This window comes from Nannospalax galili, unplaced genomic scaffold (assembly GCF_000622305.1).
Source record: "Nannospalax galili isolate Female #2095 unplaced genomic scaffold, S.galili_v1.0 scaffold794, whole genome shotgun sequence".
In the NCBI taxonomy this organism is placed as follows: Eukaryota; Metazoa; Chordata; class Mammalia; order Rodentia; family Spalacidae; genus Nannospalax; species Nannospalax galili.
In genome coordinates this window covers 1,585,757-1,608,256 of record NW_008334566.1, presented here as the reverse complement: position 1 = coordinate 1,608,256, position 22,500 = coordinate 1,585,757, and the positions used below count along the sequence as shown (strand labels likewise).

The 22,500-nt window shown below is 35.6% G+C and overlaps 1 protein-coding gene across 1 annotated transcript in view; it reads right to left on the bottom strand.

Moving 5' to 3' along the window:
• The window catches only part of Foxp2 (forkhead box P2), a 648,199-nt gene that overhangs the window by 48,447 nt on the left and 577,252 nt on the right, over positions 1–22,500 (bottom strand). The window contains exons 7-11 of the mRNA XM_029561780.1: positions 19,874–20,011; positions 18,564–18,752; positions 16,875–17,055; positions 4,504–4,717; positions 2,551–2,655 (exon numbers count right to left, since the gene is read on the bottom strand). Coding sequence (XP_029417640.1) covers positions 2,551–2,655; positions 4,504–4,717; positions 16,875–17,055; positions 18,564–18,752; positions 19,874–20,011 — 827 coding nt within the window. The remainder of the gene's footprint in view (positions 1–2,550; positions 2,656–4,503; positions 4,718–16,874; positions 17,056–18,563; positions 18,753–19,873; positions 20,012–22,500) is intronic.

Genomic DNA, 22,500 nt, shown 5'->3' with positions numbered 1-22,500 from the left:
GAAAAGAAAATGGTTAGCTTCTGGCAACACTTACTTTCCAGAAAAGCTAAAATTTTTTCCTAAAGCCTTTTAGCTTGGACTTTCCTTCTTGTCTTTCTTTATATTTTCCCTCTACCACTATAACAATTTCTACATCAATTTTAATTTTTACTCAAGAGAAAAGTATACCCCAGTTATTACTATAGAGTATAGATAAGAACAAACTACCTGAAAATAAGAATATAGACTACCTGGGAACGTGAGTGTATATATAAGATGTTGAGCAGTCATTGTTTTTCTTGTATACATTATGGCATGGCATTTATAAGATATTTCTTTTCAAATTTCTCACTATATTTAAGAAAAAGACAAGACCAGTTTGGGAAATAAATCAAATTAATATTTAATTTCAGTACTATATATTGACATTAGCTGTAAACAGAAGTTATCACAGATTTTTTTGTTTTTGTTTTTGTTTTTGTATTTTTGAGACAAGATCTTCCTGTAGCCCAGGCTGACCTGGAACTCATTATGTAGACCCGGCTGGCCTTGATCTCACAGAGATCCCTCTGCCTCTGCCTCTGCCTCCCGAGTGCTAGGACTAAAGGTATGCATCACCATGCCTGGCTTATCACAGATCTTTGAATTCAAGAATTTAATGTGTATCATATAAAAAATGGACTAGAAGAAAGATCTTAAAATCTACTGTCATTAGTTTGGACATACCAATCGGGTTAATGGACTGGAAAAATGGTCAGACTCTGAAATCAAAGTTGCTATGTAATTGAAAGGAAATGCTTTTCTAATTGCAATTCCTTCAGTTAAACAACAACAACAACAATACTTGCATGAATATGAAAAAAAAACATAGAGGGTAAAATGGGAATCCGTGTTTATTCACTTGTTAGTGATAAAAATTAACATTTGAAATGTGTGAAAAATGCTCTTCTTGTGTCCTAAGGGAAATCATACTGAAAGAAAGATACGTATTTTTCTCTCAAAGATGAGCCATAATTTAATTTTTTTGAAAAAGAATTACTTGGAGCAAGAAAATACATAGTAAGCAGACAGTTTTGTGAGTTCAGTTAACATCCCTATGAATGGATCAGCCATTTTCTAAATAACCTCAAGGACAGCAAATTATACACAATATTGATAAAGATTAATATCAAATGCTAAAATATAAAGTTATTGATGAAATAATTTTTACATTTCCATATTCTTTGTTTGAACTATTTTTTATATGTAAATACCTTAAATTTTTATTTTGTATTAGGGATTTAATCTATATGCAAGGACCCTGCCTCTGAATCATATCACCAGACCCCTATTTTTTTAAGGAGAAAACTTCAGCAAAGTTATCTAATAATGTTTTTAATATCTGCTTTGCTGGAATAGCATAATGAGCTTCACACCCAACAAAATGGCAGCTCACAGCTGTTCTGGTATAACAAACGTGTAAATTTTCATTTAAGGCCGTTTCTAAAGAGCCGTTGTGCTATATGAAGTAAATTTTCTCTTAATTGGCCTGAAACCATGAAAGGTTAAAAAATCTTCCTCGAAGCCTTCCTGCAATTCAGCTACAAAGTTCCTGTGATGCCAAGTGTTGTGCCTCGTTGGGAAGGTGCTTTGGTTCTATCCGCTGCAGTCACTCTGCCATTTGTAAACACATCTTTTTGATGTTTCTGCCAACATCCTGGCAACAAAGCAGTGCAATTTCAAATGAGCTAATTAACTTAATTGTTGATGAAGCATGAAACAGTTCATTCACCCTGTTAGCTGCACCATGACAACACAAGAGGCTCAGTCTGTGAAAGTACTCATCTCCATAAACCTATCTGCAGTGCTCTGTTCAGATCTGCCCTCTGACAGAACTGCATGCAGGAAATGATTTGGGGAAGGGGAATATTCCCATCTGAAAAAAACCCTTAACCATCTTTGAACACTAAAATATCATTGTAGGAAGATATTAAGGCTATTTGAGGCTTGATTTTAAGCTGGAGAAGTTATGTAATCTATTTTACAAGCGCACCACAATGCGCATTACTTATGTTTCATAAAAGGCAAAGGTAACAATGTGAACGAAACGTATATATTTCCTTAAATGTTAGAGGCCATTGACTTTCATTTGTTATTCTTAGATGCAATACTTAAAGTATGACCAGAAAATCTGCTGGTTTAAATAGATGTGCAAAATGTGTTTATTTATTTAGAGAGATTTTTATGGCTATTCACACATTAAATGAAGTTGTTATTAGATGTTCAAATTTTAAGAGCATCTTCTCTTACAAACATGTCTCCTAGTGGTTCTTATTACAATTAGAGGTATGTCTCTATTCATACAAAAATCTTAAAAATGACATCTAAGGTACCTTCATAAAGAGATGACTATCACCTATTAACATTCTTAACCCAATTCTGCCAATCCACTTGTTGGAACAAACAGAAAACTCAAACTGCCTTAAGAGGTTTCCTTCTTTCCATTCTCTTTCCATTGTTTGCTAATTTACAGCAATATACCGAAACTTCCATATAATACACTTCCCACTCTCCATAAAAGTTGAAACCTACTTTAAAAACTGTCCAAAGTCTTCACATATGCTTTCACAGCCTGGCCACTTGCAAACTCCATGGCCATAGAGTGTGTGAGAAGCCCCAGTCTCCTCATGTGACGAGCTGTAGCAAAAGAACACGACGTCAGATTCATCTCAGAAAGCCATAATCGTCGCAGGCTGCTAGCGCCTGTCAGGTTACGATCAGTGACAAACAGGTCAAAACAGGTCAATTCAGCTCAGAGCAGTCAGAAAAATTTAATCGTTCTATTGAATAGTTCAACTGCCAAGGCTAGATGATGTTCCAATTAGAGGAGAAATAGAGCCAAAGATGACTGTTAATAAAGGATTGAAAAACTAAGAGGACTGTATAATATCATATGCTAATCCTGCCATACGACCTTACCGTAATATTTTACCTCTAAATAAAAAGTATATAGCCTTATGTCCCTGAGTGGGAAAAATATAGTTAATGAAAGCAATAGGAAAATCATCTTAAGACTTTAGAAATGCTATTTTTAAAAAAGATATAAGCCTTTGGCCACAGTTAGTTAATATATATGTGCAAGCTGCACACACACACACACACACACACACACACACACACACACATTCCTAGTAGCTACAGTTGATTTTAAAAATTCTACTTTGTAACACTATTTATTGGCAATATTCTTACATAATTATGGCAGACATTTAATAAGTGGGTATCACATCAGATAGAGATATCTTAGAAAAACTAACCATTTTCTCTAATGTATAATCATCAAATTAATCTCAATTAAAACAACAGCATGAAAGCAAGAGAGGCATACCATTCTATAAGAAGCTAACACGAAAACTCTCTTTACTCAAATGAAGGTAGGAACATTACCATACTATGGTATTCTGTTTTAAAGTATGCTATAATTAAATGTTTCTTTGAAAAAAATATGTTTATGACAGGTGTTTGTTGCAGGTAGGAAAATATCTTCTTATCATACAAGAGAACACTACTGATCCACTACATAGACATATGGAGTCAAAGCTGTGTGTAAATAAGCCACTCCATTACAAAATTCTGTACCTACTCTTCATATTTCAAAAACATGCTTTTCGTTTTTAGCAGTGGTTTGATAAAGCACCCATATCTTTGATCCTAGCACTGAAGAAGAAGACGCAGGTAAACCTCTCGAAGATCAAGGCCAGCCTGGTTTACACAGCAAGTTCCAGGCGAGCTGGGGCTATAGGGAGACCCCGTCTCAAAAAGAAATCAATTTTAGCAGTATTTCAGCCTATGTACATCTATAAGTTACTTGACAGGACTTAATTTGGAAGTGATGTGCCTAAGTAAATGGAACTAAATGGACAAAAAAATCCAGATGCCTCTTTCACAAGGGTAGTTTTTATACAATTAAGATAAATAAAGCAGTAAGCTGAGAAGTTACCTAACACACTGCAATGCTGAGAGCGACAGCCAAGAACCTTTCTGTATGAATTTTTAGTTAAATTTATTTGGAAACATGATCAATATATGCTTATTTTTATGTATTTTTTCTAATTACATCGCCACAACAATAAAAGAGCAAATTGGATTTCCTGTGTTCTGGGTTATTGAGCCTAGGCTTCCATATTTATGTGCATCTACTTTCTAATTTCTTAAGCATATATTTGAAACACATTGAGGGAATATGCACACATCTTTAATTTTCTGAAGTTTTAAAACTTTCAAAATCTACCAATACAATCATGCCCTGTATACTCATGAGAAACTAGTTCTTTAGGTACACTCCCCAACTTTATCTATTATACTGGAGACATTTGAAATGCTTTTTAAAATAAAAAAGTATAGGGTAAACATTAATGATTTCTATTTTACTTATTCTTTTATGCAAATTAGTTCCTGTTAAGTGTGTTACTGGTTTCACTTTTTATCAATGGTAAAAACGAAATACGGAGGCAAATGAGTACACAGTGAAGTGGGGAGGTTTACCTGTCTCGCCTAGCATTCAGAACTGAAGACTGTCCATTCACTATGGAATGGTGCGTTATTGGTGGCGATGCTTTGGAAGTCGTGGAGGAGGTAGTCGAGGAGGAATTGTTTGTTGTGAGGTCCAGTCCTCCATGTTTAATGCCATTGTCTTCCATACTGTGAACTCCAGTCACTTCTTTCCATAGCTGCTGAATCTCAGCAGGACTTAAGCCAGCTGTAAAAGGAAAGAAAGCCCCACTAATAAAACAAGATAATGGCTTTTAAAATAACCATGGGGTTAAGAATGGACTAATGCCATTACCAGCATCAATTAATTTATGATAAAACATTCTCACCACCAACACTGTAGCTTTTATCTTGAGTAATTACTTCTATGGAAAATTTCAGACATGAGTTTTGTCTTTGATTATTTCCATGTCTCCCAGTGTCCTCCAACTCCTCCCATATCTCCTTATTCCTTCTTAATTTCTAGTCCTCGTCTTTATGATGTGTGTTTGTGTGTGTGTGTGTGTGTGTGTGTGTGTAAAATGCACTGAGTCCATTCAGTGGTACTCATTTGTGCTTGTTCTTAGTGCTGTCCACTTGAGATTAGATAATTTCTTAGAGAGCTAATCCTTGGAGAAAACTGATTCCTTGTCCCTCAGCATCCATTGATTATAGCTATATATCTTGAGGTGGGACACAATGCAAACCTTTAATCCTAGCATTTGGGAAGTAGAGGCAGACAGATTTTGAAATCTGAGCTCAAAACCAGCATGGTCAATGTAATGAGTTCCAGGCCAGTCTAGGTCCCAAGGCTACATAGTGAAACCCTGTCTCAACAAACAAGCAAACAAACAAAGTAATTGTATGCTACCTTTCTTATCTGACTCTTGCCTGACCTCCTGTGTTACTCTCTCAATATTTCTTTTTGTTGTTGGAGCCATCTGCTGTTCCTTCAATATTTCAAACACTTGTTTACTTTCTTGTTGAAGACCTTCCCATGGTTTCCTCCTTCCTTTCATTTAGATGACTTGAAGGTCACAACTTTAAGAGATTTTTTTGGCCATAGTCTCAATTAATTGCCCACTCCCCTCCTCGCCCACTTTAGAGTATTCCTTGAATACTTAGCCTATTTTTACTTTAAGAACATTTATTTGGTTCCTGAAACTATGCATAGACTGATCTATCTACGGAGATCTCTCTCTCTCTCTCTCTCTCTCTCTCTCTCTCTCTCTCTCTCATCCCCAGTGTTACTCCACTAAATTTTAAATCTGATGAACAAGAACAGATTTTTTTTTTCTGTCACATCCCAGTGTCTTAAACAATGCCTGGTATATACTCAGTAAGTATTGTTCTTTTCATTGTTTGAAACAGAATCATACAGTTATTTGAAGAATTATTGATTCTTACATGGAAATCTTGTGTCCCTTAAAGATCCTATGTACAATCCTTGCTACCTGTAAGATTAATGACTAAAGACTGACAAATGGTGTTTGTGGCTTCAAATGTTCACTGAGTAGCTGATAACATCTGATATGCCCACTACTGACAAAACTTTGAGAGATTATGCTAGTTAATGGTATTATTAAGATTTAGGTTATGGGCTTTATTAAAAATTTGGTTAACGTAAGTATGCGCTTTCCTTCTGAAAGATTTCATAGCACTATTCATTTATATTGAATGTTAGTAATATCTTCATGCAATAATAAGGTGGCATATGCTAGGTTCTTAGTAGATCCCCTAAAAGACTGAATGACTAAATATCTTGCTTATCATTCAAATCAACTTTCTTAGTTAATGCAGGGCAAATGGTTTTAATTATTACAGACAAGTGACAGAAAATAATAGAATTAAAAAGAGATGGTGGTTGTCCAAAACACTGGCATATTACAATCATCTCAGAATATTCAAAAATCCTCAGCATCCTACCACAGCACAGAGCAGTGAACTGTAGTTATAGAGGAAGGACTCAGATACAAGTTCCACCAGTGATTCCAGTGTTCCGATCACTCTGGAGGCAAGGAATGAATTTCAAAAAGGAAACTATTATCTTGTTTGGGGATGACATTTTTCTAGCTAACAATTTCTAAAACATCCTTTAATGATACAAAACTATTTATGACTATGAAAACACAACCAATCAATTTGTACAATTAGAAACTTAATGAGTTTGGAAGTCTTGATAGTTTTGGGTTATTTACTCTAGCTGTAGTGAAAAGCTCAGTTAGATAGTGCTCCACAGAATTGTATCGGCACTGCTGCTAGGCTAAGAGGTCTGTAGGACTGTAAGGAGGAGACTTATAGTTTGAAAAAAGCAATTCGAAAAAATCAGGGAACAAAGAAAACTGGACTCATCTCAACATTTTCCTAATATGTTTGAGAAATAAGCCAGATAAATTCATTTTGTAATTACACTAATTTATACTAGTTTTCAATACTAGGTAAAAACTTAAGACCTACAGCTGCTCTGTAGCCTGCACCCTTCCTTCAAAATATAGGTATTCTAGGGCTGGAGAGATGGCTCAGCAGTTAAGAGCACTGGTTGTTCTTCCTGAAGACCTGGGTTCGAATCCCAGCACCCACATGGCAGCTAACAACTATCCATAACTCCAGTCCCAGGGGATCCGACAGGCTCTTCTGACCTCCACAGTCATTGTGCAACACGAGTGTACTTACCTACATGCAGACAATACATGCTTACACATAAAATAAAAATAATAAATACATATATATACATATATATACATACATATAAATACATATATATATATATATATATATGTATTCTAGTCAGGTCTGGTGGTGTACACCTTTAATCCCAGCACTCAGGAGGCAGAGGCAGGCAAATGTCTGCGAAATTGAGGTCAGTCTGTTCTACATAATGAGTTCCAGATCAGCTGGGGCTTTAGGGAAACCCTGTCTCACAAAGCAAACAAACCAAAAACGTCAAAACAAAAATAGCAACAAAAAGTAAACTCGATAGAATGTAGACATTCTATTTGACATTACCTTCCAAATTTGTGAGGTTTTTCAAACCTTGCATGTTCAAAACTAAGTTTCTGGTGGTAAACTCCACCCCCTGCCAACACACCTCCCCTCCAGTTCTCCTTTTCCTTTGTCCATCATAACAGACACCACACTGTCTCTCATGCACTCAAGATTTTAGGTACAGCCAAGGAAAATTAATATATGACACCTCAAGCCCTGTTAATTATTATTTGTATTTGCTAGAAATAATACAAATGGCCCAAGGCACTGTATATAAGTGGATGTTAAAGTGCAGAATGGTTAGGGGAGTGCAGAGCTTAGTACAATGGGAATCTCTGTTTCATTCTCAAGTCATTTTTCAGCTAAAATTTTTCTCCGGACTTCTTCCCTATCCACCCTGTCTAAAAACTCAACTGCTTCTATCTTCTTTGCATACAAAAGGTTTTCATTTGGCCAGAACAGTAGTGTCCTGTCAAAGATATTCTGGAAACCAGTGGATTAAAGCATAGAATAATAATCAGCTTTTATCTTAAGTAAATATTAGTCCATTTGTCTGAATTTATGTTGAGGATCCATACAAATTCCAAAATACTTTGTAACTGTGTAATTTTAAAATCCCATGAACACAAAGAAATTGAGAAGCCAGTAGTATAACTGCCAGTATTACAAGTAAACATTAAAATATGGTTTCTCAGAGTAAGTGAAAAGATGAATCCTTAATCCTTAATTGAGCTGCATATACTATATCATAGAAAAAGATTTAATGAAAATTCTTCAATCATTCAACCAGAGTTGATGGAGGAACTACAAGCTGCCAAGAACTGTGATAGGAGTTGATTACAATTTGATAATTCACATATAGATTTAACAACCTTGGTAAAAACAGGTTAACAATTTTCAGTGATGTCCCTTATGATTAAATATCACATTCGCATTTCTTTCCCACTCAAAACAAGATTTTTTCAATATCCTTTCTTCTTCTATATTCAGTAATTAACATTTTAATGTGAAATATTTTTAAGGAACTAGGAAGATGGCTCAGTCGATAAAGGATCTGCTGCCAAATTTGAGTTTGGATCCCCAACTTCCATGTAAAAAGCCAGCTACAGGCTTGAGCTCAATGGATAAAAGTCCATGTTAGGCATGAGGACCTAAGTTCAAATCCCCAGCACCCACATAAAAAAACCAGGTGTGGTAGTGAATTCCTGAAATCCCAGTACTATGAGGCAGAAAGGGAAGGGTCTCTAGGGCTTGCTGGTCACAATCTCACTCCTGGTTCAGTTGGAGGCCTTATCTCAAGGCAATATGATGGATAGTGATAGAACCAGACATCTGAGGTCCATCTCTGACCTCAGAAGCATACGCATGGCTGCAAACACCCCTACATACATGTATCATGGTGCATTGTATATCTGTAACCTCAGCAATGGGAGTGGTCAGTGGATCCCTGAAACTCACTGACCAGGCAGCCAAGCAGAATCGATAAACTCCATATTCAGTGAGAGACCCTGTCTCAAAAAATAAGGTAGAGGGTCTGGAGAAATGACTCAGCAGGTCAGAGTCTGCTCTTGCAGAGGACATGGGTTCTGTTTCCAGCACCTACATGGCAGCTAACTTGAGGTCCAGGAGATCCAATTCCCTCTCTGGCTTCCCTGGCTACTACATACAAGTGGTATGCTTACATACATGCAGGTAAATACTCATAAACATAAACATGAATAAATTAAAAAATAACAGAGAAATTGAAGAAGACACCTGAATTAGACCTCTGACCTCCATATGCATACATATACATTACTTATGCACGCACAAATGCATATGCACCCACACACATTGCAACATGCAAGTACATACAACACATACATAAACAAAACTACACACACAAAAATAATTTTTATACAACATGATACAGTATAAGTCTATTGTAAATCTCTAATTAATTACATGATATTTAATGACACTGAAAATTTTCTATATTACATGCAAATAAAACTATTAAATGTAAATATCTATATTGTCTAAATTTCATTAAGACAAGATGATATGCGATGTTTTGAATTGAGATATTTTCATGTACTTTCCAATTCTTCTTTAAAATTTTACACTTTGAAAAGTGATATACACACATGGTCAAACTCACTACATTGCAGAGAAGAGAAGAAAAATAAATTATCTGCCAGTCCTGACCACTGGTCCTCAGTTATTGCCACCAAAAGAGAGATCAAATTTCTGTGGCATCTTTCAGATATCTATGTGTTTGTTTATAATCAACCAAAATTAGCATAGTTAAATGTATTAATAACACTCACTGATGCAATACTCATCCTTTACCTGTGTGTTAAATGAGAGATGTATCAATTATACATTTTGTCAAAATAGCAAGTTATGAGTATTACAAAATAGATATTTAGTTAGGAATAAGACCCAGGAAAAAGGTTTCTACCAAAGGAGACAAAAATGCATATGATTAAAGAAGAGTACAAGAAATTGTGAAAGGGTGTGGGGACATGGGAGGATCTGGTGAGGAACTGGAAGGAATAGAAATAATGCAAAGACAATGTTCATGCATGAATTATCAAAAATTAAGTTAAAAAATACGCATGATACTTGTGTGAATAATCTGTGTGGGTATATATATTGTGTGCATATGTATGTATACATGTTCATACATATGTGTGATTATGTGTGTATCTGTGTGTACATGTGTATGTGTATATACGTGTATGCAAGCCTATATCAGTGTATATATTTTCTGTATATATGTGTTTATGTATATGATCTCTGTGTGTATAAAATACAAGCTGTGATTCTCTTACTATTTTTATAGGTTGAATATTTTTTAAGTTTGAAATTATTTTTGAGTTTTCTAGGTAAGACACTAACATTTGACAAATAGAACATTTTTAACACTTCTTATGAATTAAATGTAATAAACTCCACTTTAGTTTGGAGTGTAACTCAGTCATCTTCAGCATGTGTGATGCTCAGGATGTGATGCCTCAGCACCAAAACAAGTCAACCAAACAAATAAAGCCATTTTAATGTAACATGCTAGTTCACTAACTAATTCTATAGCACTTCAAATTATGCTATAATATAATCTTGTTGTTTGTTTAATTTTTTTGACAGGAACTGCCTAGTCCCAGCCTGCCTGGAAGTCACTGTGTGGACCAAGCTGGCGTCATTATTTCACAGAGATTGCCTGCCTCTCTCTCCCAAGGGCTGGAAATAAAAGCCCAAGTCAGCACACCTGGTGTTCAATCTTTCCTTTTTCCATTTCCTCCAAACTAAATACACCGAGCAATCTTCTATGTCTTTAATCATTTACAAGTTGCTTCCTTATATATAAAATTAACAATATTTGCAAGCAACTTTCCAAAGTTTTTTCTTACAGTAATAAAAAGTATTTAAATTTCAACTCACTGAGAGAATTCAGTATATCAAGCCTTAAGTCCAAACATTCTGGTTTTTGAATGATAATTCTGCATGGCATGTATTCTTTATATTCTTTGTATTGCTTTTTAGATATTGGTTATGTATAATGGTGATCTACTTAAGTACATGACCATGGATTAAGCGCAAGATCTGGATCCTTGGAGTGGTGGAGAGGGGCGCTAGCTTTGTAGAATCCATAAACATAGAATGATATTGAAACCAAATCACTGACTTTGGCTGAATGCTGAGTCAACTACTATCTTGAGCACACTCCTAGCTCAGCATAAAGGACGTTATTGCATTTTATTTCAACAGATTTCACTTTCTTCATTATTCAAAAGCTCACTTTATTTATTCCAAACATATCCAGTTCTACCAGGTATTAATTCAAAATAGTGATGACTAAAATCTATCATTTTACATTTGGTCTTTCAGATTGTTAATGGAAATTTTATATTTTTAAATAAATTATATAGAAAAATATGTAAAAAATCAGAGTGAAATGAAACTTTCTCCACATATATTTCCATCCATATCCAGTAGCTGCATGTTCCGTGACACCCAGTGGATGCCCGAAATGAGGGGTAGCACTAGAAGCTGCAATTTAATATTTTTGCCACCTTAACTTAGCACTTATCATTTGTGGTCATAACTTTTGCAGTTTGAGGTGTGATAGCACCTAGTTCTCATAATTTCACATATAAAGCATCCATTCTCATAGTAAACCATAGCAACTTTGGAATATGAAATTTTCACCTTTTTCTTTTTTAAAAAACATTTTATTGATTTTTTTGTGTATTTCATACAGAACATCTCAATCAATCTTAATCATATTTTTACCCCCCCGCCGGCACCCTCCCATAGTCCCCTACCCCGTTGGAATTCATACATTCTGTCAAGGAACCTTCCACCTTTTTAAGGCAACAAGTTTCACCTTTTACTTACAAGAGGCAATTTACAGCTTCTCCTAGGTATATAGACATCACTATATCACCTCTCTTGTGTGTTAGGGTCATTATTACTTAAAATAAAGTATGTTACTCAGAATACTGAGCAATTTAATATTCAAGAATTATTTCTAGAATTTTCTATTTAGTCTTTCTTTCTTTCTTTCTTTCTTTCTTTCTTTCATTTTTTGGAATACAATTACTGCAAGTAACTAAAAGTGAAGAAAACTAAATTTTTTAGTAAAGAACAAATTTTAAGCCATAGTCAACCTGTGAATATATTGTGCTCGGGAATAAAATTTATATAAAAGGTAAAGTATTTGCACAATTTCTACTCCTTAGCCATGGCACTAGGTCATTAAAAAATACCACTATATTAAATTATTAATATACATATAAATTTTACTATCCATATACTAAATTGCTTTCTAATCAGTATAATCAAGATTGATTTACAAATTCATTGCTTTTTAAAATTTATTTGCCTACTATCACTTCTATATACAAACTATGTACGTATTTAGAGATATTAATTTAGCACTTACTTTACATTAAAATCCAGTATTATAATAGTATTCATGACTTAAATGCCTAACATTTAAAATAGTTCATTTTAAAATGATAAAATGAGGGGCTGGAGAGATGACTCAACTGTTAAAAGCACTGACTGCTCTTGCAGAGGACCCAGGTTCTATTCCCAGCACCCACATGGCAGCTACGAACAGTCCATAACTCCAGTTCCAGGGGAATCTGAAGCATTCCTCTGACCTCTGCGGCATTGCATAACACGGGTGCACTCACATACATGCAGGCGATACACTTGTACACATAAAATAAAAATAATAAAATATTTAAGATGATAAAATGAATTATATAACTTTAGAGAAAAAGTTCTATGAATTTACTTTGTCAAAATAATAAAATTTCATTTCTGATGTTTGCATATACAGTTTAAAAAATTATAATTTCAAGATGGCCAGAGGAAGTTGTGTTAAGTTATGAGGATAAATCAATCAAATATGGCATATTTTTGAAAACCTAAATGGAACATCATCCACCATTTACAGTGGATGGTCCCACTTGTTTTTTATGTGACTATTATTCATGGACAATCAATAAACTAACCAAAACCAAATGCAAGGTGAACTAAAAAACTGATAATGAAAGTGAAAATTAAAACGTTTTCACCTGAAATGAAGAGCTTTTAAGATAGACATGATTCAGGGTATATATTATCCAACAATTGCTTCTTTTATCCACTCTGGTTTGGGAATTCTAGCATAGTGCTATGACATCATGGATGCCCCTTAGATTGTGTACCTTGTAGATACCAAAATCTGCCATACTGGAATCCATTATAGAAAATTATGGAGTACTTATATATGTACTGCCTAAACTCCTAGTATACTTTAAATCATTTACAGATTGTTTATACTGCTTAATACCATTCTGATGTCACATAAAAGTCACTACACTATATCATGGGAAATAATGGTGAGGGGAGTCCATGTATATTTAGTAAAAACAATACTTTGCTTTCCTGATGTTTTTGATTCACAGGTGGGTAACTTCATGAATACAGAATCTGGGGTTATATAACCTGCAGATTTGGGGAGTGGACTCTTTCCTCTTTCTATGGCTGGTTGGCATATCTGATACACTCAGCCTATGGTTGACTGATGTGATGGGTCTCAAATATTACGCTTTTCATATTTAATCATTAGTGAAAAATATAATGAGGACTCTAACTTCTGTTGATTTAACAGTAGCAACAAGAGGGGGTTGGTTGGTGAGTGAGTCAATTGCAGTTTTAACCCTGAGTTTGTGCACACGGATTTCTTCACCTTTGTTAACGGAAGCATCTTTGTGTGTGTGTTTTTTTTTTTTTTAATTTAAAGTATAAAATTTCTAACCATATATAATGACTTATGTTTGCAAATCCAGCATTTGGAACATGGAGGTGGTAGGATAGCTCATGAGTTCAAAGCTAGTTTGGGTGTTACATTGTGAGTCTCCGGGCTATAGCATGAAACCCTGTCTCAACAAACAAACAAAATAACAATAGTAATAACAGTGATAAAAACATAAAATTTCTGTTTATATCAAATCTTGCTTTTTGCTACTTTCTTTTCCTAAAATTACTCCATAATATGTATTTTATCTTTTATATGTCTTATGAACAGTAAAAGTAATTCTATCTGAAACCAGTTCAAAAATAAGAGAAATTTTCAGTTGAAAACTACTACTGTAAAAGTGGAGAGTGGTGTTGCACTCCATTAATCCCAGCACTTGGAAGGCTGAGACAGGCAGATCTCTGTGAATTTAAGGTTAATCTGGTCTACATAGTGAGCCCCAGACCAGATGGTGCTACGGGGAGGAAATAAGAGAGAGAGAGAGAGAGAGAGAGAGAGAGAGAGAGAGAGAGAGACAAAAAACTACTGTTGTAGCAATACAATAAAAAATTTCATTTCTTGATGAGAATTTTGTTTAGTTTGGAAGAATATAGTTTAACAAATTATTTTATTAACTTTTTGTTTTTGTTTTTCTTCTGTTTTTTTGAGATAGTCTCACTTTATAGCCCTGCCTGTCAAAACTTGCCATGTAGACCAGAATGGACTCAAATTCAAAGGGATCTTTTTGCCTCTGTCTCCCCCCAAAAATTATTTTAAATAAATTATGTCATGTTTTTATGAGCATATTTTAAATTCTCTTAAAGTGTTTGAGTAATCTTACTAAATTAAGTATGACTAAAGCAACATTTTTGAATAATCTTACTAAATTAAGTGCTACTAAGTCTTACTAAATTAAAGTGAGTAATCTTACTAAATTAAGATTATGGTAAATCATGATTTACAGTTGAGGATATCCCCACATAATTAGATTTCCAATGGATATTCTTCTAAATTTTACTAATAAAATTAATGAAATAAACTTACTTCTTCTGTTTTTAGGTAGTTTCTATCAAATAAATGGCTTCTATTAAATAAATCCAAGTATGCACTGAATTAATTATAAACCCCTTTTTTGCTTATTTTTATTTTATGTGCATGAGTGTTTTGTTTGCATGTTTGCATGTACCATGAGTATGCGGCAATAGAAACTTTTTTTATACTTTATTTCTTTTATAACAAATATTTTTTTATTGATTGATTGATTGATTGATTGGTTGGTTGATTGATTGATTTTTGGTCTTTTTGAGACAGGGTCTCCCTGTAGCCCCAGCTGTCCTGGAACTCACTATGTAGACCAGGCTGGCCTTGAACTCACAGAGATCTGCTTGCCTCTGCCTCCTGAGTGCTGGGATTAAAGGCTTGTGCCACCATGCCTGGCTTATTATTTTTATTTTATGTGTATGAGTATATAGCCTGCATCCATGTAAGTGTACCAGTGTTGTGTAATGCCTGTGGAGGACAGATGAGGGCATCTGGATTCCCTGGAACTGGTGTTTTGGATGATTGTTAGCTGCCATGTGGGTGCTGTGAACCAAAAGCTGGTCATCTACAAGAGCAACCAGTGCTCTTAACCACTGAGCCATTTCTTCAGGCTCTAAACCTTATTTCTTTTTTTTTTCTTAAGATCACATTTTTTTTTTCTAAAGTATGAACATTTGTGAATGAAATATTCATTTCTGCAGTGATGCTGTAATGTATTCTAATTTTCTCTGAATAACTCAGAAAAGTAGATCTACTGCTTGGGCTTTCTTTCACTAAATTAACTTTGTCTTTCTTAATTTCCTAGGAGTGCTCCAAGCAAATGAATGAGAAGATCTGAAGTTAAGTTAAAGGGGAAAAACTGGAGGAAAATAAGTCTAGGAGATATTTGATAAATAAAAGAAAAAAATATTAATATTTCACAAACATTGATTGTGTGCACTTAAATATGTCTTTTACTTGCCTGACTTTAATTTTTATATTTAATTATTCTGGGTTTTCTTCAATGTGTCCTACAGAGTAACAAAATGTACAGTAAATACCACTACAGTGTGAACTCCTCTGAGAAATGCAATTAAATTGAGTTAAAGTTCACTTTTGTTGATGAACTTTGTCCCACCCAAAGCCAAGTGCAAATTAGAATATCCTTTTACAAAGATTAGTAATAGTTGACGTTTACCTTCATTGATATTAACATAGCCAAATATCTTTTACCTTTATTTACCTATCTTACTTAAATGTCTTTCCCAACAGATATTCATGCATATATACAATTGCATTAGAGAGCACTCAGATTTTTCTTATATAGAAAAAACATAATTGACAACTTTTTAAACTATAATTTACATTGCATTCATAGGCAAAAATGGGGAAAATGTTATTATGATAGCCCCTTGACATAGCTCAGTTTTCCCACAAAGCAAAGCAAGCAACATGCTCAGAGTTTCTCTTTCCTATGTTATTTCAGTGCAAAGATTAAAGAACTAGGATCATTTTCCTCAGTTGTCCAATAAAACTCATTATCAACTAGCTCACTTTGAATGAGTGTTGCTTCCTGTTCCTGCTGTCCAATTCCCTGCAGGTCCTCCTGTCTGGCTCTTGATTTGTCTTGCTTTATGAATTGGTTTCTGCCCACAAGACTAATAAATATATTTTTAACATCTAACAAAACACTTGAAAATAGTTTTACTACACACTCGAAAGTGGTATGTGGTAAAATTTCTCAGCCTACAGCAAGTGGGTCATGCAACCGTGTTAGCAGTCATACTGTTTTAACAATAAACTTTAAATCTAAAAGCCATATTTCTCAGCCTTGGGATGACTCAGCGGGTAAAAGCCCTTGTTATGGAAGCCTGATAGCCTGAGTTCAATTCCTAGAACCCACGTAAAAGTGGACGGAGAGATCTGAAACCACAAAGTTGCCCTCTGATCTCCATGCATTCATTCCGTTTCCGTCATATGCACACAACAATAATGAATAAATATGTTGAGAAACGCAGTTTTTGAAGATACAACATCTATCGACAGGGCATCAACTGGTTGAAAGCACAAGAGCAGATATCAAGTGTGTGCAGCATGTCTTCTGTACCTTGAGGCAGTGACTGGACAGGAAGTGCCGCCTGGCCGGGTGGGATGGAGATCAGGCCCTGCCGCTGAAGGCTGAGCAGATGCTGCTGCTGCTGCAGTTGTTGCATCTGGAGAAGCTGCTGCTGGAAGACAAGCTGCTGGGCTGCCAACTGCTGCTGCTGCTGTTGCTGCTGCTGCTGTTGCTGCTGCTGCTGCGGGTGTCAGAAAATCCGAGCCAGTCAACAGCGGGAACAAGGCATGCACAAACCACTGTAGGCACAGAAAGGTGTGCGCCTTTCCTCACACTGGTGAGTTCTTGATCAGACCATGGTCAAAGTTCACAGAGAGTGGGAGCAGGTTGTAGGTGTTCAGCAGCCTGTCTCTCAGAAGTTAGACAGCGGCCGAAAACCAAGGAATCTGCTTTCAGAGTACTGAGCAAGGGTTGGCAGTAGTATCTAACAAAGGTTCAGATATTCAGAAATTAGTTCATCACAGATGATAATGAGTTTATTTGGATGAGAGGAATAACACTTTGTGGCAATCCTCAACTTCCACAATACTCTCATTTGTTTTTTTCTGAATAAGTTTGAAGCCATGGATGTGGTCTCTGGTGATCTATTAGTAAACTGGGATGGAGCTTAGAGGACAAGCATGTTAACTCTCTCTCCTCTTTTCTGCATATATTAAAGCAGAATTATGTGCAACGCAAAAAAAGAGAAAGTGCCCTTATTATAAAGAAAAGTCTAACTTCCAATTTTGTGAGGCATTACAAGACAAACCAGAGTTCTTTGGACTCGGGAGGGTATGAGATGGTAGTCACACTTCAGAGGAAGACAAGCTGCTGTGGAAGACCTTTCCTTTTTAGTTTTGGGAAAAGAGAAACTTCTGATGCGCTCACTGGAAAACAGACTGCATAATGGAGCAAGTCATGTGGATTGCCCAAAGCCTCTGGAGAAATAAGGGAGCAATTTCTATTCTGTAGTTGATGGCTGTCTGAAATTCTATTCACAAATCCAAACAGAAACAAAGCCTCAGGAGGTCAAAACTGTTTCCTGTACGTTTGCATAATGGGCAGCTTGAAGACAACAGTTCTGATACCTGCTGATCAATTTAACTACTTCAACATGTTTTGTTTGTATTATGTTTATATTTGATGCAGTTTGCTGACAAGTGCAGGCTAGGCCTGAGAAACCAGCTTGTCAGTTTGATTTATGAGCATATCAAACTGTAACTTTCTACTCGCCACTCCAAACATACCCTAGCAGTTCATTAATCAGGGGCCTGTGACTTTGAAATCTGTGCTCAACCAGTTTTCCTCCTAGTCTCCCAGCCTCCAACAATGGGCTAAATTTGCATGCATTTTCTCTGAACTGCACCACTGAAGAAAATAAGGTTCCCTCACCAACTTGGACACTCGGTGAATACAAGATAATCAGTACTTTGTCCACCACACAGCTTGTTCTTTGTACACTGTGATTCATTAGCGAACATTAGACCACAGCAGCCATGGATTGTGACTCTTAAGTCCCATGCTACAAAAAAGGAGAGCATGAGAGCTTCACTGTCACTTTATTAAGCTCAGTGAAAATATAGAACACTGCATCTTTGACAGCAAGAGCCTTGTTATAGGAAGATCTGAGGCTGCTCTTGCCTCTCAAAGCCCCTTCTCAACCTCGTGCTATTGTACATCAATGAGATAAGCAGTCCTTACCTCTTTTGCTTGCTTTCCAGGATGCTGCTGCTGCTGCTGTTGCTGCTGCTGCTGTTGCTGCTGCTGCTGCTGTTGCTGCTGCTGCTGTTGCTGCTGCTGCTGTTGTTGCTGCTGCTGCTGTTGCTGCTGCTGCAAAAGCTGAAGATGTAACTGCTCTTGCTGTTTCTTGTAAAACTCTTGTAGTTGTTGCTGAATAAACCATTTTGACTTTAATAAATAAAGGCAAAAGTTTCATGTATTATAAATCTCCTAAACTCTTCTAGACTGGCACATGGCAGAGTAGCCATTAAGATTCACCTCACCCAAAAAAAAAAAAAAAAAAAAAAAATGCATTGGGTTCAAAGAGACAGCTCTACATACATTTCTTCCCAAGGCAGCTCTGAAATTTTCCAATCCAGAATCCAAACAATCCTAAACAAAAGGGTATAGAAAATCTGTATTCTAAAGGGCCAGAACCAAAACGAGTACTCTAAATAATCACATCTGAAATCCTATTAGCATGTTAAGAACAGGCTGTGCTCTACCACTTGTAAGAATCAAATGGAAGCTCCAAAATTGGGATGTCCCACTCTTACTAGAGAAATAGCTTAATCCATCAGATGTTTAGAGCAATGTCAGGCTTAGAAATGTAAATAATTTGTAGTCATGGTCATAAAATGAAAGCAAAGTAACTAACTATGGAAGATGTCGGGCAAACTGCTTTATTTTCTCTATGGTAAGAGACTATCTCATCTTGGCTCCACTGTATAGAAACTCAAGCCTCCATAAGATGCACAGCAGGCATAGTTTTTTAATTGAAAAAAAAAAACATGAACACTTTTAATTGCCTAGCTTTATTCCGTAAGTAGATTCTGCTTTTCCTAAATGATGAATGTACCTTGGAAAAGAAAGTTTGGGATGTTGCTTTATGCATGTGCTTTCTGCAAAGTGTTCTTTCTCAGTTTTATATTTATTGAACCTAAAATGAATGTTAATGTTAGGAGTTTAAAAAATAACAATTATGCAGTATCTTGGCAAATCTACAAATTAAATGTACCCACGTATCTAAATAGTAAAATACTGATTTATTCTATTTCCAAATTTCCCCCCTTTCTGTTCTTATTCTAGATTTTGATAAATAAAAAAAAGGCTGAGGAACTTAATTTCTTATGTAGCTCTGTAATTACAGTGACATTTACATTTCCAGCCTGCTGGCTGATAGGTTGCATCTATAAGTGGAGATGGCACTACCCACTAAGCCCACTGCACTGTCAGCAGACTATGTGCCCCTTGAGCGATGCAAGAGCACCAAAGCAGGTAACCCACATTACCTGCTGCAGCATCACCGCCTGCTGCTGTTGGAGGAGGGCTTGGAGCTGCTGAGGAGACAGGACCTGCTGCTGAAGGATCTGCTGCATCTGCTGAGGGGTGATCACCTGGGGAGTCATCATGGCCACTGACACGGGCACCTTGCAAGGAGAGAAAAAGGGCTGTCATGATTCAGGGTATAATGACCTTAGTCACAACTCTGACATCTTTTTGAAGCTCCTCAACATTGATGGCCAAAAATGGTATATATTTCATATTGCATAACTATTTAATAACAACATGTTACTGTGACAGTAGCTTTCAAGGAGCGCCATTTTTCACCAGACACTTACCTTATCTTCTATGTCCCCTATGTACTAGCACAAGGATACTTGAGTTTTGGGTATCACAGCTGAAAATAAGTAATCTCATGGCAATATTCTCATTAGTTCATTATTGAGTATCTTTTCAATGTCAAACAAGTGCCACTGAAACCGTTTTGAAGTGTTGTAAAGATGACAATAAAATAGTAAATATTAAGCAACTAAAATTAATATGCATAAGAATACGTGATATTTATAGTTGAGCAAAACATTGATAAGACTATACTTATAGAACAACATCACCATCTTCCAAAATCATATACACCTATTACACATATATACTACTTAAAAATACATATAGTGGGCCTGCAAGATGGTTCAGCAGGTATAGTTGCTTGCTGCCAAGATTGATGATATGATTTCAATCCCAGACCCACAAGGTTGAAAAAGAGAACCCACTCCCACAACTTGTTCTCTGATGATCACAAGGGTACACTGACATGCACATGCATGTGTGCACATACATACACACACACACACACAATAAATAGATGTTAATTAAAAATATTTAAAAATACATATTGTAATAAATACTAATAAAAGAACATACAGTAATGGATATATTTGTTCTGGACAAATATAGATGAGAATATCTGTAAGATTTGTTCACCAAATGAATAATAAGCTTAGCAGTCTAGCTTTGTCTTTAAACATTTTACTTCAAGCAAATAAACTTATACTAGAAATTCCAGAAATCTAAAGCATACTCAAAGATTATTCATTAGACTGGTGACAAAATGCATTTTGTTGAAACTTTCTTTTCCTTCATTTCTTTCTTAAAGTTTTCGAGAATGGAAGCGGAGAAGTGTATATGGGAGACATTGGAAGGTAGAGAGGAAAAAAAGGAAGGAAGAAAATAGACCATAAGGAAAGTTTTGGGGAAAACACTCTAGAGAAAGAAAAGAAGATAAAGAAACAGAGGCAGGGCGGCACCAGAGGCATACAGGAAACCTTTCACAGAGGTCCTAGATGCTCAGAGCAGTCATTGGATGGAGGCCTGGTTTGCACCAGCCAAGGTACAATCGAAAAGCTAGCTCACCAAGCTTTGAAAAAGCAACCCATTTTCTCTCATAGAAAAAAAGCAATTCACTTTTACTGTAAACAAAAGCAAGTATTTATATAAATAAGTGTTTTAGGCACAGTTCACAATGTATTTTAATAGTCATTTTTTAATGCAGTTCAAACTTTTTTATTCTGACACTTGTTGTAATGAAGAAATGAGAAATTAAAAGTGAAGAACTGGTTAGAAGTAGAAAAAAAGCAAAAGAAAAGAAATCCAGGGTGAATTTCCTCTTTCAAGACAAAACATATATGTTATCTTTAACACTGAAAAATAATCATATCTTCTTTACCATGCATGCATCTTCAAATACAGGTTAATTAAATTTAATTTTATAATATGAAAAACAATATGCCCAAAATAATTCATCAATTTTCAAAAATATTTCTGGTTTTTAAAAATATATGGATGGATAGATAGATAGATAGATAGATAGATAGATAGATGATCACATTTCAATGTATCGTAATAAATAGCAGTTTGAAATGTGTGCTCTAAAATAAGCCAAGAGTGAAGCCCATGTCTATAATTCCAGCACTTAGGAGACTAAGGAAGAAGTATCAGGAGGTCAAGGACTTAGCCAGATCCTATATTTAAAAATAATAGTAATGGGCTGGGGAGATCGCTCAGCTGTTAAGAGTGCTGGCTGCTCTTGCAGAGGAGCTGGGTTTGATTCCTAGCATCCACATGACAGTTGACAGCCATCTGTAACTTAAGTTCCAGAGTTATCCAACACCCTCTTCTGACCTCCATGGGCATTGTACAACATGGGTGGTACACTTACATTCATGCAGACAGTACAATAATACAAATAAAATAAATATTACAAATAAAATATTTTTAAAAATAGTAATGTATTTGAGAGATGATTTAGCTGTTAAGAGCACTGACTGCTCTTACAGAGGACCCAGGTTTGGTTCCCAGCATCGACATGGCAGCTTACAAATGTCCATAACTCCGGTTCCAGGGGATCTGATACTCTCTTCAGACCTCCAAGGGTGTTGCGTGTTGCATGACATGCGTGCATTTACAGGTTACACAGATATAAATTTTTTTAAGTTTAAAAAAATAATAGCAATAAAATAATTTATTACTTCTTAAGTGTTTCTAAGTGCTTAGTTGTTTAAAAAATTAAAAAGTTCATTGTTAGCTTACTTAATTACTTATTCTTTGATAAGCAAATAGAATGATTTAAAAAAAGAGGGTT